The 16,083-nt window shown below is 32.2% G+C and overlaps 1 protein-coding gene across 1 annotated transcript in view; it reads right to left on the minus strand.

The window, feature by feature from the left end:
- LOC139493891 (uncharacterized) overlaps positions 1–16,083 on the minus strand; it is a 42,432-nt gene that overhangs the window by 24,041 nt on the left and 2,308 nt on the right. The window contains exons 2-5 of the mRNA XM_071282056.1: positions 8,380–8,622; positions 7,414–7,902; positions 4,705–4,811; positions 1,768–2,221 (exon numbers count right to left, since the gene is read on the minus strand). Of these exons, the coding sequence (XP_071138157.1) occupies positions 1,768–2,221; positions 4,705–4,811; positions 7,414–7,902; positions 8,380–8,622 (1,293 nt within the window). The remainder of the gene's footprint in view (positions 1–1,767; positions 2,222–4,704; positions 4,812–7,413; positions 7,903–8,379; positions 8,623–16,083) is intronic.

The raw sequence follows: 16,083 nt of genomic DNA on the forward strand, positions 1-16,083 counted from the left end.
GCCCAGGACTCGACATTAACGTTTGTCCGATTGTCCGGGACAAGTGGACACAGGTGTCGGGCAAGTAGATTCACCATACTACTTGTCCGATGGGACAAGTGAAAAATCAAGGTCAGATAAAAATTGATCAAATTCAAGACTTATACATTCCCAAAAATATGAATGATTGTTTTATTGATTATACTAAATGAAATAATTATTCATTGATTGAACTAGAGACATATAAAACTTGTATAATATGTCTCTGATTTGGAGTCTTTGAACATGCTGGCAGCCATTGACCAGGGGGATATAAGTAAGGGGAAAGAAACCAATGTTAATGTATATTCTTCGTATAAGCTTCCTTGAATTAGGAGCACCTCCATATGGAGTTGTACCTCAACTTTAAAATATTAAACTAAAGTATGTTTCATTTAATTTTGCTTTTATGCATAACAATACATTAAAAGAGGTTTTATTTGATAAGATCTATGATATAAAAATTTAAGATAAAAAAAAAAAAAAATCTAAAAAGGCAGATTGTTTTAGTGAAATGTGTATGTACTTTATGATCATATATCAATGCATATACAAATCAAAATAAATTGTAAAAGCTTGTTTTGACATCATCAATAAATTAAAAAGGTTTACTCATATACATGTTCAAGGTGGCCAGGTGTATTTACATCCTTGGTTTAACCCATACCACTACTAAAGAATGAATAGGTCCATAGGGGAACGTAGTGGTTTGGGAAGAAATGATGATTTAATGATTGACAAATGATAGTGACATTGAGTCAGAGAACACAGTCTTGCAAAAAAACTTTCATTCTGAAATAATGAAATGTATTTTGATGTGGTATTCATATAACATTACAAAATGCTCCTTTTATTAGGTACAATCAAAGCCCAAGTGTTATTATTGCATAAATCATCAATATGTTAGATTTTCAATTATGAATTCGGGCAAGTGAGTTAAGAGTTCGGACAAGCTGATTTTCTTGCCACTTGTCCGAAGGGACAAGTTAGAAAAAATGTTAATGTAGAGGCCTGCTGCCATCTTGTGTGATATAGTAACCATTTTACACAACTGGGGTGTTCTTCAAAACGATACGTCTCAGTTAAATATTTCATCATTCTTTCAAAATCTTATATTTTTTGTCATCTTAAATCGCTATAGATAAGATTTTATATATACAACTAATAATAATTATACAATTACAATGTACTGTGAAGTACGCAAATATATACTAGCATTGTATATCAGAACTAAGTTTATTGTTGGGTGGTAGCTTTGAACAGGAGGCTGAGTAATCAGTTAAAATCAATAAAGACGAGTCCCGTTAGTATAGAAAGTCCCTGGTTGAGGCAAACTTAAGTAAGAAAATGGAAACAAAATATTCAGCAATTTTCCCATTAATAAATTAAAGGGACATAACTCTAGTATAATAAAAGTGACGCCACACAATTCAAATTTGATCTAAGTATTTAAGTAAACTCCTCGGTTGCCTGCTGCCGTACATCACCAATTAAAAAACAACATTTTCATTCAGAAATCTGTTAAAAAATTGCATGCATTTCACAATTTTTAACACTGTGGATAAAAAAAGATTAATCTTTTACTAATCATATGACATAAAAGTTCTCACATACCAACATAAATATTAGTATAGGATATTATAAACAGTCTGTCACGCTCTAATAAAAGGTAGGTAAACACTTTTTGGATATTGGAAAATTTTTACCTGCAATATATATATTCACTACACAATGAAAATACATACACACCTGTGATAAAAGATCTCATAACTTCCACCATAAGAAGAGGGTTGATCATTACATTATCTCTCAGCTGGGGGGTATCGAAATAAACAATCTTCCCCAGAGAATGATGAAAATGTAGGAAATCAGTCAACTGCTCAGGGGACAGGACAGACACCTCGCTGATAGCATTTAATTCTTTAACTTCAGCCAATGACATTATTTGTTTTCCTTCTGCCACTAATTCAGCAATCTCTAGCTCTAGTGGAACACAAGCATTGGGCATTCGTTCACCCCAGCATGGGTGGTCGAATGTAAGTTCTGTTATTGTTTTCTTCAGAACTGCTATTTCTGGGTCGGCTTGATCTTTAGCATTGACAAATATTAGAGGTCTAAGGACCAGATGATGTTTTCCCTCGTGGTCTTCAAACAACTCCTCAATTCCTCTGTTAAGCTGTTCACGTCTGGTCTCAATATTCTCCTATTAAACATAAAAAGTTGACAGAATAATACACTGTAAAGATACTGTATCTCACACCTGGTGATTTAAATGCATCTTCAATGGTGGAATAACAACAACAACAACAATACTTTATTTTAAGAGAGTTACACATTTAGCTAATCTTCCCTGAGGCCCTCATCGTCGAAAATCAAACAAAATGCAAACATATACATTGCATACATTAGTATAAAAAGTCAAGTATGATAATAATGTTCAATACAACTTGATAAAATGTGATGAAAAAATAAACATGATGACATAATCAGTTTTTAATATTATTTATACAGCTAGGTTGATTTCAATAAATGATCTGTTATAAATGTTGTATTTGAAAGAATTAACATTTGTAATATTTCTTCACAATATTGGCAAAGTATTCCACATGAACGGTCTAGAATAGATAAACAAAAATTGAACAATTCTGTTTTTGGTTTAGGGAGTATGATGTTTCCTTGAACAGCATTTCTCAAGGGGTATGTATTTCTGTCTGAAACATAATGAAACTTGTCAGTTAGATATGATGGGGCATAATTTTTAATGCACTTAACTGTCATCACAAACTTGTGATATTTTATTCTCTGTTCAACTGTCAACCAGTTTAAGTGTTTGAATAAGGGCAAGACGGAGCGAAAGGGTCGGTTTCTAGTATTAATCTAGCAGCTCTCTTTTGTAATTTTAATATCCTCACTGCTACAACTACTCCACACTTAACAACAATAATCAATTAGTGGCAAGATAAAACCAATATAGAATAATTTTCTGCAGCCTGGATTTAAATTTTTTTTAATCTTTAATAGTAGATATAGTCTAGATGATATTTTTGAGCAGATCACATCAATTTCGTTTGTCCATGTGAGGGAAGGGTCAATTTGAATTCCTAAAATACCTTTGCATGTGGAAGATTGTATCACTTGATTGTTAATAGTTAAACAACTCTCATTGTAATGTGGCATTGCTCTTTGCTTCGTTCCAATAATCATATATTTTGTTTTATTTTTATTGATGAACATATTGTTATCATCATGATCATTGCACCATTCCTCAACACCATGTAAATCTTGTTGTACCTTTGACTGTAGAGTTTGATAACAATTACCAGACAGATGTAAAGTTGAATCATAGGCACATAACAGTGAAAGAATTTTTCATATAAAAAAGAAGGTCGTTTATGTATAATATAAATAGAAGGGGGCCTAATATGGAGCCTTGGGGGACACCATACTTGATATAAAGTTTTTCAGAATGAGCATTACCAATTTGTACTTGTTGAGTTCTTTCATTCAAATATGATTTTAAAAAAGAAACAGCAGTATTATCAAATCCATAAATTTCAAATTTTTTTCAGAGAAAATCATGATCTACTACATCAAAAGCTTTCTTAAAATCCAACAGGACTGTTAAGTTGATATCACCATCATTAATAACACGTTCTACAATTAGATTTATCTCAAATTTTCAAGTGACATACATCTTCTCTCAAAGGTCAATTTTACACTTTTAACCTAGATTTCATACTTTCAAAGATAACAGACTGAAACTGATATCAGTTGTTAAATCTTACCTTCCAAGGGAAATAAAATGAAAAGGGTATTTTGAAAGAAAAACTTGCTATTGATATTTTTGTTTGGTAATTCACTTTACCTACCTAGTAAAGAAACACAAGTAAACAAAATAAGTCACAATTAATAAGTTGGCAATAAATCTAAAACAGGTCAAGAGGGTATTTGAATGAACATAAGGATATTGTTTAATTTCCATTTTTGTTGATAAAAATTGAACTTATTTTAAAACAAATCATGAATCGTCCTCATGCATTCCCTGTCACAATCTTTTATTTCACAAACTCATCAACATTTGTATTAGGTTTTGGAATTTCAAATATTTTGGCCTCTAACATCACTGAAGAGACATTTATTGTTAAGATGTGCATATGGTGCAGTACCACTAAATTCTAAACTTTCATATTGTCAACATATTTGTTGAAATAAAACTGACTTAAAAAGAAAATACAAACTTTAACATTTAAACTGAGCAATTGTTATAGTCAATAGACCATGCCCGAGAGTAACAAGGCAAAGAAAATACAAACTTTAACATTTAAACTGAACAATTGTTTAAAGTCAATAGACCATGACCGAGAGTGACACGGCAAAGAATCTCCATGATAATGAGATATATCAAATGAATATTAATACAAATGCTAACCAATATCATTTTCTTATCTATAAATGTTTCTTCATATATTCTACTCTAGTTATAGGCCCTGTAATCTGATCTTAAGTCTATTACCCACAAATCAATTAGGCTCAGATCTTGTTCTTTCGAAAGTGTAGCTTTATACGAAGTTTGGTCAAGTTAAGACATATGGGCATATTATCATTATGCAAGCAGTTTTTACACATTATTCAAGTGTTTCAAATGGCAATGACTTACTACTATATTTCTAACATAAGATCACTCACCATTGGTACTTTGTCCTTGTGAGTGGCAACAAACAAGATTTTTGGTATGCCTGCATATACAACCTTACAATAGGTCAGGATGGAATTGACCCAATATTGCAAGAATACTACAAAATAAAATCAAAATCTGTCATAAAAAAAGTATAAACTAGAGGCTCTAAAGAGCCTGTGTCTCTCACCTTGGTCTATGTGAATATTAAACAAAGGAAGCAGATGGAATACAAATTCATGACCAAATTTAACAAGTAATTCCATTCCCCTCCTTACACTTTTTTAGGCATAAAATATAAGGAAATAAATCTGGATGGTGTATGAAGAAAAATTTCATCAAAACTACAATTTTTAGTCTTTGGGTAGATAATTTGAGAAATCAGTATGTAAACATTCTAACATTAAATATGTTTTTTGGTTTACTCATTATAAAACAATCTGACTTTCTATAGGAAAACAGTTTTTAACATTGCTTAATGACTAGGCCATTAATTGTGAATTTGACAATACATTGCTTAACATACTTTTACAACAAATAAACATGTTTTGACACAAGTAAGGATAACATTTGTTTTTGCTGCTATTTAATACAAAGTTTTAACAAAAATAGAATTAAGGAATAACAACAATAGTGCACACACTGAAATTTCTCGCCTTCTTTACTAACCATTTATATTATGTTGATAGTCCTAAATATAAAGTTTTACTACAACTATCACAAAAAACTTAGCATGATCCAAGAAAATGAGGTCAAGGTCAGATAAACTAAACAGAAATACATGTACTCCTTACAATCATTCAATTCACTAAACGTAGTTGACCGGTCTGTCTACAAAGGACTCATCAGTGACGCTCGAATCCAAAAAACTTAAAAAAGCCAAATAAAGTACGAGGTTGAAGAGCATTGAGGACCAAAATTCCTGAAAGTTTTGCCAAATACACCCAAGGTAATCTATTCCTGAGGTAGAAAAGCCTTAGTATTTTAAAAATTCAAAAGTTTTGTAAACAGTTAATTTATAGATATGACCTAGAAAACTTTACATTGACCAATGAACCATGAAAAGGAGGTCAAGGTCAGACGAACCATGCCAGGCAGACATGTACACCGTACAATCAATCTATGCATTAAATATAGTCGAATTATTGCTTATAGTATCTAAGAAACAAACTTAGGAAATTAGTATGGCGTTCATTATCACTGAACTAGTATATATTTGTTTAGGGGCCAGCTGAAGGACGCCTCCGGTGTGCGGGAATTTCTCGCTACATTGAAGACCTGTTGGTGACCTTCTGCTGTTGTTTTTTATTTGGTCGGGTTGTTGTCTCTTTGACACATTCCCCATTTCCATTCTCAATTTTATTAACCATGAAAACTTAACATTGATCAATGATCCATGAAAATAAGGTCAAGGTCAGATGATACATGGAGACTGACATGTACATCATAAAATATTACCATACACCAAATATAGTTGACCTATTACATATGGTATTAGAAAAAATACTAAAACTCAATGAAATGAAAATGAGGTTAAGGTCAGATCACATCTACAAGACTGTGCAATTGAAGATTTCTTGCTATTGTGCAATACTGTGCAATTGAAGATTTCTTGCTATAGCGCAATACTTAATATAATAATTCACATATCCTGTTTGGTATGTATCTCCTGCCATATCATTATTATTTGCTTTTATAGAGATATATATATATATATATATATATATATATGTAAAGTCTCTGAATGATAGTATAATAAAAACTATAACACAAATTCCCATACGTTTCGGCCATTACGGCCTTCTTCATTGGAATAAATTACAACATTTAAACAACAATTACATCGCTTGGATATATTTTTGCAGTCATATATTGGTATGAAGTTGGCTTCGTTGTCGTCATCCATACACTTGGACACAAGTTATTGTCTGGAAACTAGAAAACCATTTCTGAAACTTAAGTTATTATGCAAAAACCAATTTGTCTTCGGACGACAACAACGAAGCCAACTTCATACCAATATATGACTGCAAAAATGTATCCAAGCGATGTAATTGTTGTTTCAATATTGTAATGTATTCCAATGAAGAAGGCCGTAATGGCCGAAACGTATGGGAATTTGTGTTATAGTTTTTATTATATATATATATATCTATAAAAGCAAATAAAAAATATATATATATCAGAAATAAACAACTTAAAAGAAAAAAAATTAAAGAAAAAAAAAACAGAAAAAAAAATACCCCCTAAATTTTTTGAACCCCTTATGATTCATCACCCCAAACTCAATCCTAGCCTTCCCTTTGTGGTATAATACCTTGCAGTACAATTTCAGAGAGATCCATACACTTGGACACAAGTTATTGTCTGGAAACTAGAAAACCATTTCTTAAACTTAAGTTATTATGCAAAAACCAATTTGTCTTCGGACGACGACAACGAAGCCAACTTCATACCAATATATGACCGCAAAAATATAATATTGTCTGTCAATAAATGCAACACTCTGTTCATGCTTATGATCAAATCATCAGCTCCTTTTTTGTAAGAATTTACTCATTCAAAAATCTAAAGCACTTTCCGACGTACAAAAATAGTTGGTAAACATTTAGATTTAGGCTTAAATATTAAGACAAATTTAATTGTTTTTTGAATATCCCTTGCTGTTATAGAAATGTATCCTGTTTTCATTATCTAAGTGTAAATAACATGCACATTACCTGCTGGAGTTGGCGTCATGTGCTGCCCTGGAAAACACATCACATCAGGGACCTGTTCATGCAAATCTTTGCTCCCATCAAATACTACAAGAAACAATGCCCGGAACGTCATAAAGGTCTGATGTGTTGTTAGATAAACATATTGTCCACCAAAATCCCAGAAGACAAGACGTCCAACTTTCATTTTATACTTCCCACTTTTGAGGACCTTTTCCATTTTCTTTCTTATTTCTTCTTTAGTCATTCTTGTTCTCATTTTATTTTCCATCTGTTTTATCGTGTGAGGCATATTGGAGGATTTCGTAGATGGTAGAGATTGTGCTGTTGCAGACTGTTCTGAGGGCAAAGAGGAAAGTGTAGCTTTGGCATAACCAGTTGGGCTTGTATCTGAAGCTTTGATGAACTTTTTGGTTAGTTCACTCTCCTCCTCTTCTTCCAGAGAGGTCATTAAAACCTTACTGTACACAACATCCAGGGCATTATAAGAGTCTGAAATTATATTTAATACATCAGGCAAATCAAATTAAACTCAGCTGCAGGCTGTCAAAACGAAGTGAAGAATGTAAGAAAAATCAGTAATTAAGATAAGAATGAAATCTTATCAGGTGTAACATTAACATAATGCTATTAAGACATTTTAAAGAGAGTCATATTTTAACTGATTGATTGATGACATTATTGAATATGGAAAATAATGTTAATTCATTGAATAATTTTAACATTTAAATTCAATTTCAAAATATAAAACCTTAACATCTTTCTAATAAGATTAGTAAAATGTTAAGATTTTCATACACAAATCAGATTTGATATTGAATTTATATGGTGCGTGAATAGAAGGCACAAAAAATGGCTACAATGTGAAACTATTTAAATCAGTGCTATAACATGTCTGCTGAAAGCGCAGTCCATGCAATAGAGTTTATTTTTAATGTGGTCAGATATTCTACTTGTGCTCTTTCTCACCTGGATCAACAAGAATCCACTCTTTTGACTGAATGTCGAGGCCACAGCGACCTTCTACCAGGGAAATCCCATCAGTTGGATGTCGCCCTTCTGGTAGGACATCCCCAGCTAACAGCTTCACAAGAGTCGTTTTCCCAACAGAAAATTGACCGGTTACCATGCATCTCATATCAAATGATTCATAGCTGCCCTTCCCTAATAAACGACTTAACATGGCAGACTGTTGCCCTTTTCCGATGGAATCTAAAAAAAATAAAAAAATTGGAAAGTTTTGATGTGTTTATGTTGTGAAAAAAAAATGTATCCATACACAAACTCATATATAATTTCTCCTCATTTGTTGGTTAAAATGTTGATATGTCATCTTTTCGATATGGCAATGTGTTAAATATGTCAGAATGTCTTTATGTATATGTGTTGATGTATTAGCCTGTTTATGTATTGAATTATTGGTGTAATGATGTAGAAGGCTGTTAATGTGTTAAATTGTTAGTGTTTTAATATGTTAATGTGTTGATATATGAATATTTTAATGTGTTGAAATTTCAGTGTGTCAATATGTCTATGTGTCGATGAATGAGTCTGCATGATGATGTGTTAAAATGTCAGTTTGTCGATATCTCTGTTTAGATGAATTTATCTGTTTATGCGTTAATTTATAAGTGTGTTGATATGTCTACACGTTGATGTACGAGTCTATTAATTTTTTGATCTGTTAGTTAGCCAAGGTGTCAAGGTGTATGTAGTGTATGAGACTGAAATTTTAGTTAATATATCAGTGTCAATATGTTTATGTGTCGATGTATGAGTGTTAATGTAGTGATATATAAGTGTGTTAATGCGTTGATGTTTGAATCTGTTAATGGGTTGATTTGTCAGTATGTCGATGTATTAATATGTAGATGTTTTAGTATGTTAATGTGTTGATATGTTGATGTGTTGATATGTCATGTGTAGATTTATTAATCTGTTATAGTGTTCATCTGTCAGTGTGTCAATATGCCAATGTGTTGCTGTTTGAGTCTGTTAATGTGTCGTAATGTCAACTTGTGGATGTTAGAGACTGTTAATGTGTTGATTTGTCAGTGTGTCAATATGTTAATGTGTTAATGTATGCGTTGTTCAATATGTTTGTGGTTCAATATGTCAAGAGTGTCTATATGTCTATGTATTGATGTATGATCCTGTCAATGTGTCAATATGTCGACGTGTGAATATTTTAATATGTTAATGTGTTGATTTGTCAGTGTGTAAATTTGTCGATATGCAAATGTTTCAGTCTGTTAATGTGTAGATCTGTCAATGTGTCAATGTATGAGTCTGTTAATGTGTTCATCTGCCAATGTATTTATGTTTTAGTCTGGTAAGATGTTGATATGTCAGTGTGTCAATATGTCAATGTGTTGATGTTTGAGTCTGTCAATGTGTTGATATGTTAGTGTGTCAATGTGTTCATGTTTAAGTCTGGTAATATGTTGATATGTCAGTGTGTCAATATGTCAATGTGTTGATATGTTAGTGTGTCAATGTGTTCATGTTTAAGTCTGGTAATATGTTGATATGTCAGTGTGTCAATATGTCAATGTGTTGATATGTTAGTGTGTCAATGTGTTCATGTTTAAGTCTGGTAATATGATGATATGTTAGTGTCAATGTGTTTATGTTTAAGTCTGGTTATATGTTGATATGTTAGTGTGTCAATGTGTTCATGTTTAAGTCTGGTTATATGTTGATATGTCAGTGTGTCAACGTGTTGATCTATTAGCGTAATGATGTATGTGTGCTAAAGTGTTGATCTGTCAGTGTGTCAATATGTCAATGTGTTTATGTTTGGGTCTGTTAATATGTTGATATGTCAGTGTGTCAATATGTCGATGTGTTGATGTTTGAGTCTGGTTATATGTTGATATGTAAGTGTGTCAATATGTCAATGTGTTGATGTATGAGTCTGGTTATATGTTGATATGTAAGTGTGTCAATATGTCGATGTGTTGATGTTTGAGTCTGTTTATATGTTGATATGTTAGTGTGTCAATATGTCAATGTGTTGATGTATGAATCTGTTTATATGTTGATATTTTAGTATGTCAATATGTTTGAGTCTAGTTATATGTTGATCTCTCAGTGTGTCAATATGTCAATGCGTTGATGTATGAATCTGGTTATATGTTGAAATGTCAGTGCGTCAATATGTCGATGTGTTGATGTTTGAGTCTGGTTATATGTTGATATGTAAGTGTGTCAATATGTCAATGTGTTGATGTATGAGTCTGGTGATATGTTGATATGTTAGTGTGTCAATATGTCAATGTGTTGATGTATGAATCTGGTTATATGTTGATATGTAAGTGTGTCAATATGTCGATGTGTTGATGTTTAAGTCTGTTTATATGTTGATATGTTAGTATGTCAATATGTTTGAGCCTGGTTATATGTTGATATGTTAGTATGTCAATATGTTTGAGCCTGGTTATATGTTGATATGTAAGTGTGTCAATATGTCAATGTGTTTATGTTTGAGTCTGTTAATATGTTGATATGTTAGTGTGTCAATATGTCAATGTGTTGATGTATGTGTCTGGTTATATGTTGATATGTCAGTGTTTTAATATGTCAATGTGTTTATGTTTGAGTCTGGTTATATGTTGATATGTAAGTGTGTCAATATGTCAATGTGTTGATGTATGAATCTGGTTATATGTTGATATGTCAGTGTGTCAATATGTCAATGTGTTGATGTATGAATCTGGTTATATGTTGATATGTTAGTATGTCAATATGTCAATGTGTTGATGTATGAGTCTGGTTATATGTTGATATGTAAGTGTGTCAATATGTCAATGTGTTGATATGTAAGTGTGTCAATGTGTTGATGTATGAGTCTGGTTATATGTTGATATGTAAGTGTGTCAATATGTCAATGTGTTTGTTTGAGTCTGGTTATATGTTGATATGTAAGTGTGTCAATATGTCAATGTGTTGATGTATGAATCTGGTTATATGTTGATATGTAAGTGTGTCAATATGTCAATGTGTTGATGTATGAATCTGGTTATATGTTGAAATGTCAGTGTGTCAATATGTCGGTGTGTTGATGTTTGAGTCTGGTTATATGTTGATATGTAAGTGTGTCAATATGTCAATGTGTTTGTTTGAGTCTGGTTATATGTTGATATGTAAGTGTGTCAATATGTCAATGTGTTGATGTATGAATCTGGTTATATGTTGAAATGTCAGTGTGTCAATATGTCGATGTGTTGATGTTTGAGTCTGGTTATATGTTGATATGTAAGTGTGTCAATATGTCAATGTGTTGATGTATGAGTCTGGTGATATGTTGATATGTTAGTATGTCAATATGTTTGAGCCTGGTTATATGTTGATATGTAAGTGTGTCAATATGTCAATGTGTTGATGTATGAGTCTGGTTATATGTTGATATGTCAGTATGTCAATATGTCAATGTGTTGATGTTTGAGTCTGGTTATATGTTGATATATTAGTATGTCAATATGTTTGAGCCTGGTTATATGTTGATATGTAAGTGTGTCAATATGTCAATGTGTTGATGTCTGAGCCTGGTTATATGTTGATATGTAATTGTGTCAATATGTCAATGTGTTGATGTCTGAGCCTGGTTATATGTTGATATGTAAGTGTGTCAATATGTCAATGTGTTGATATGTAAGTATGTCAATGTGTTGATGTATGAGTATGGTTATATGTTGATATGTAAGTGTGTCAATATGTCAATGTGTTGATGTATGAATCTGGTTATATGTTGATATGTAAGTGTGTCAATATGTCAATGTGTTGATGTATGAATCTAGTAATATGCTGATATGAAAGTGTGTCAATATGTCAATGTGTTGATGTTTGAGTCTGGTTATATGTTGATATGTAAGTGTGTCAATATGTCAATGTGTTGATGTATGAATCTAGTAATATGCTGATATGAAAGTGTGTCAATATGTCAATGTGTTGATGTTTGAGTCTGGTTATATGTTGATATGTAAGTGTGTCAATATGTCAATGTGTTGATGTATGAATCTGGTTATATGTTGAAATGTCAGTATGTCAATATGTCAATGTGTTGATGTATGAGTCTGGTTATATGTTGATATGTAAGTGTGTCAAGATGTCAATGTGTTGATGTTTGAGTCTGGTTATATGTTGATATGTAAGTGTGTCAATATGTCAATGTGTTGATGTATGAGTCTGGTGATATGTTGATATGTTAGTATGTCAATATGTTTGAGCCTGGTTATATGTTGATATGTAAGTGTGTCAATATGTCAATGTGTTGATGTATGAGTCTGGTTATATGTTGATATGTCAGTATGTCAATATGTCAATGTGTTGATGTTTGAGTCTGGTTATATGTTGATATATTAGTATGTCAATATGTTTGAGCCTGGTTATATGTTGATATGTAAGTGTGTCAATATGTCAATGTGTTGATGTCTGAGCCTGGTTATATGTTGATATGTAATTGTGTCAATATGTCAATGTGTTGATGTCTGAGCCTGGTTATATGTTGATATGTAAGTGTGTCAATATGTCAATGTGTTGATATGTAAGTATGTCAATGTGTTGATGTATGAGTATGGTTATATGTTGATATGTAAGTGTGTCAATATGTCAATGTGTTGATGTATGAATCTGGTTATATGTTGATATGTAAGTGTGTCAATATGTCAATGTGTTGATGTATGAATCTAGTAATATGCTGATATGAAAGTGTGTCAATATGTCAATGTGTTGATGTTTGAGTCTGGTTATATGTTGATATGTAAGTGTGTCAATATGTCAATGTGTTGATGTATGAATCTAGTAATATGCTGATATGAAAGTGTGTCAATATGTCAATGTGTTGATGTTTGAGTCTGGTTATATGTTGATATGTAAGTGTGTCAATATGTCAATGTGTTGATGTATGAATCTGGTTATATGTTGAAATGTCAGTATGTCAATATGTCAATGTGTTGATGTATGAGTCTGGTTATATGTTGATATGTAAGTGTGTCAAGATGTCAATGTGTTGATGTTTGAGTCTGGTTATATGTTGATATGTAAGTGTGTCAATATGTCAATGTGTTGATATATGAGTCTGGTTATATGTTGATATGTAAGTGTGTCAAGATGTCAATGTGTTGATGTATGAGTCTGATTATATGTTGATATGTAAGTGTGTCAGTATGTCAATGTGTTGATGTTTGAGTCTTGTTATATATTGATATGAAAGTGTGTCAATATGTCAATGTGTTGATGTATGAGCCTGTCAATGTGTTGATCTATCAGCGTGATGATATATATGTGTGTTAAAGTGTTGATATGTCAGTGTGTCGATATGTCAATTTGTTCAAGTTTGAGTCTGGTAATATAATGATCTGTCAGTATGTGAATATGTCAATGTGTCTGTTTATGTTTTGATCTATCATCGTGATGATGTATGTGTGTTAAAGTGTTGATCTGTCAGTGTTTTAATATGTCATTGTGTTGACGTTTGAGTCAAGTGATATGTTGATCTGTAAGTGTGTCAATATGTCAATGTGTTGATGCAGAAATCTGTTTATATGTTGATCTGTAAATGTATCGATATGTCAATGTGTTGATATGAATCTGTTAATGTGCTAAATCAGTCAGTGTGTCAATATATCTATGTGCTGATGTATGAGTCTGTTAATATGTTGATATGTCAGTGTATCAATATGTCAATGTGTTGATATATTAATGTGTTAATGTGTTAAATCTGTCAGTGTGTCAATATGTCCAATGTTGACGTAGTAGCCTGTTTTAATGTGTTGTTCTGTCAGTTTGTCAATATGTCTATGTGTCGATGTGCGATTCTGTTTATGTGTTGAAATGTCAGTGTGTCAATATGTCAATGTGTTGATAAATGCATATTTTAATGTGTTGATCTGTCAATGTGTTGATATATCAAATGTTGATGTATCAGTCCGTTAATGTGTTGATTTGTCAGTGTTTCAATATGTCAATGAGTCGAAGTATGAGTCTGTTTTTTTTTTCTAATCTGTCAGTGTATCGATATGGCAATGTGTTGATGTATGAATCTGTTTATGTGTTGACTTGTCAGTGTATTAATATGCAAATGTGTCAAAAGATGAGTCTGTTTTGTGTTGATCTGTCAGTTTGTTGATATGTCAATGTGTTGATCAACGTGTCAATATAGCAATGTGTCGATGTATATATGAGTCTGTCATTGTGTTGATCTGTCTACGTGTGAATATGTCAATGTGTCGATGTATATATGAGTCTGTTATTTTGTTGATCTGTCTACGAGTGAATATGTCAATGTGTCGATGTATATGAGTCTGTTTAAGTGTTGATCTCTCAAGGTGTTGATGTGTAAAAAGCTTTAGAACTGTCAGAGTATTAATATGTCAATTTGTTAATTTGTCAACTGGTCAATGTGTCCATATGTCTATGTGTAAAAAGCTTTAGAACTGTCAGTGTATTAATATGTCAATTTGTTAATTTGTCAACTGGTCAATGTGTCCATATGTCTATGTGTAAAAAGCTTTAGAACTGTCAGTGTATTAATATGTCAATTTGTTAATTTGTCAACTGGTCAATGTGTCCATATGTCTATGTGTAAATGTGTCCATATGTCTATGTGTCAATGTGTCCATATGTCTATGTGTCAATGTTTCCATATGTTTATGTGTCAATGTGTCCATATGTCTATGTGTCAATGTTTGAATTTGATACTCTTTTGATTCCTCAATTTTGAGATGTTGATCTGTCAATGTTTTTATATGTCAATTGATTAATATGTCGATTTTTTAATAGGTCAACTGATCAATGTGTCTCTCCGTCTATGTGTCAATGTATTAATATGCCAAAAAACTACTTATTCTGTATAATCCAGTTAAGCCGATGGCTGGTTTTCAGCAATTCAACTTCCCCTTATTTGCATTAGAATTAACATAAAGACAAACACAAATCCATTAAAAAAATTAAACATAAAATTGCAGATAGAGCACAAATCTGACCAAACGTCCATGAGAACAATTATTGATCCACTAGTGGCAACCATCAGTTTGTACTTGCAAAGAAACCCTTCAATACATAATTGTGTGATATCCTGCCTTTTTACTTAATTTATTTTATTATTCCACACTTTGTGAATACTGATAGTTTATTTTAGTGAGACATCGATTTCCACTGAACTTGTATACATTAAAGTTTAGGGGTCAGTTGAAGCAGCCTGTGGGTGTGGGATTTTCTCGCTGTGTTCGAGACGAATGGGTGGTCTTGGGCTGTTTAATGCTTTTTGATCTGGTTGAAGTCTCTTTGAAGCATTCCCCGTTTCCATTCTCAATTTTAATCAAATATTCAATTGCTTGAGTTATATATGTAAGACTCAGATCGACGTCCGGTCTCTAATCGACGTCCGTTCCTCAAATCGACGTCCAAATCTGACGTCACAATAAAATATCCTTCCAAATCGACGGCCAATTTTATGCCTATCTAATCGACGTCCATTTTTTGGCATTCTCTAATCGACGTCCGATTTTGAGCTTCTCTAATCAACGTCTGTTTTTGACACAGAATACAAAACTGAAGTGAACCGATAGTAGCTGAAACATTTAAACCTTTAAACATATTATGTTGTGATATTAATTTTTAAATTTTAGAGATTGGTATGATTTTCAGAGAGACAACTATACACAGAGTTCA

The sequence above is a fragment of the Mytilus edulis genome, chromosome 11 (assembly GCF_963676685.1).
Source record: "Mytilus edulis chromosome 11, xbMytEdul2.2, whole genome shotgun sequence".
In the NCBI taxonomy this organism is placed as follows: domain Eukaryota; kingdom Metazoa; phylum Mollusca; class Bivalvia; order Mytilida; family Mytilidae; genus Mytilus; species Mytilus edulis.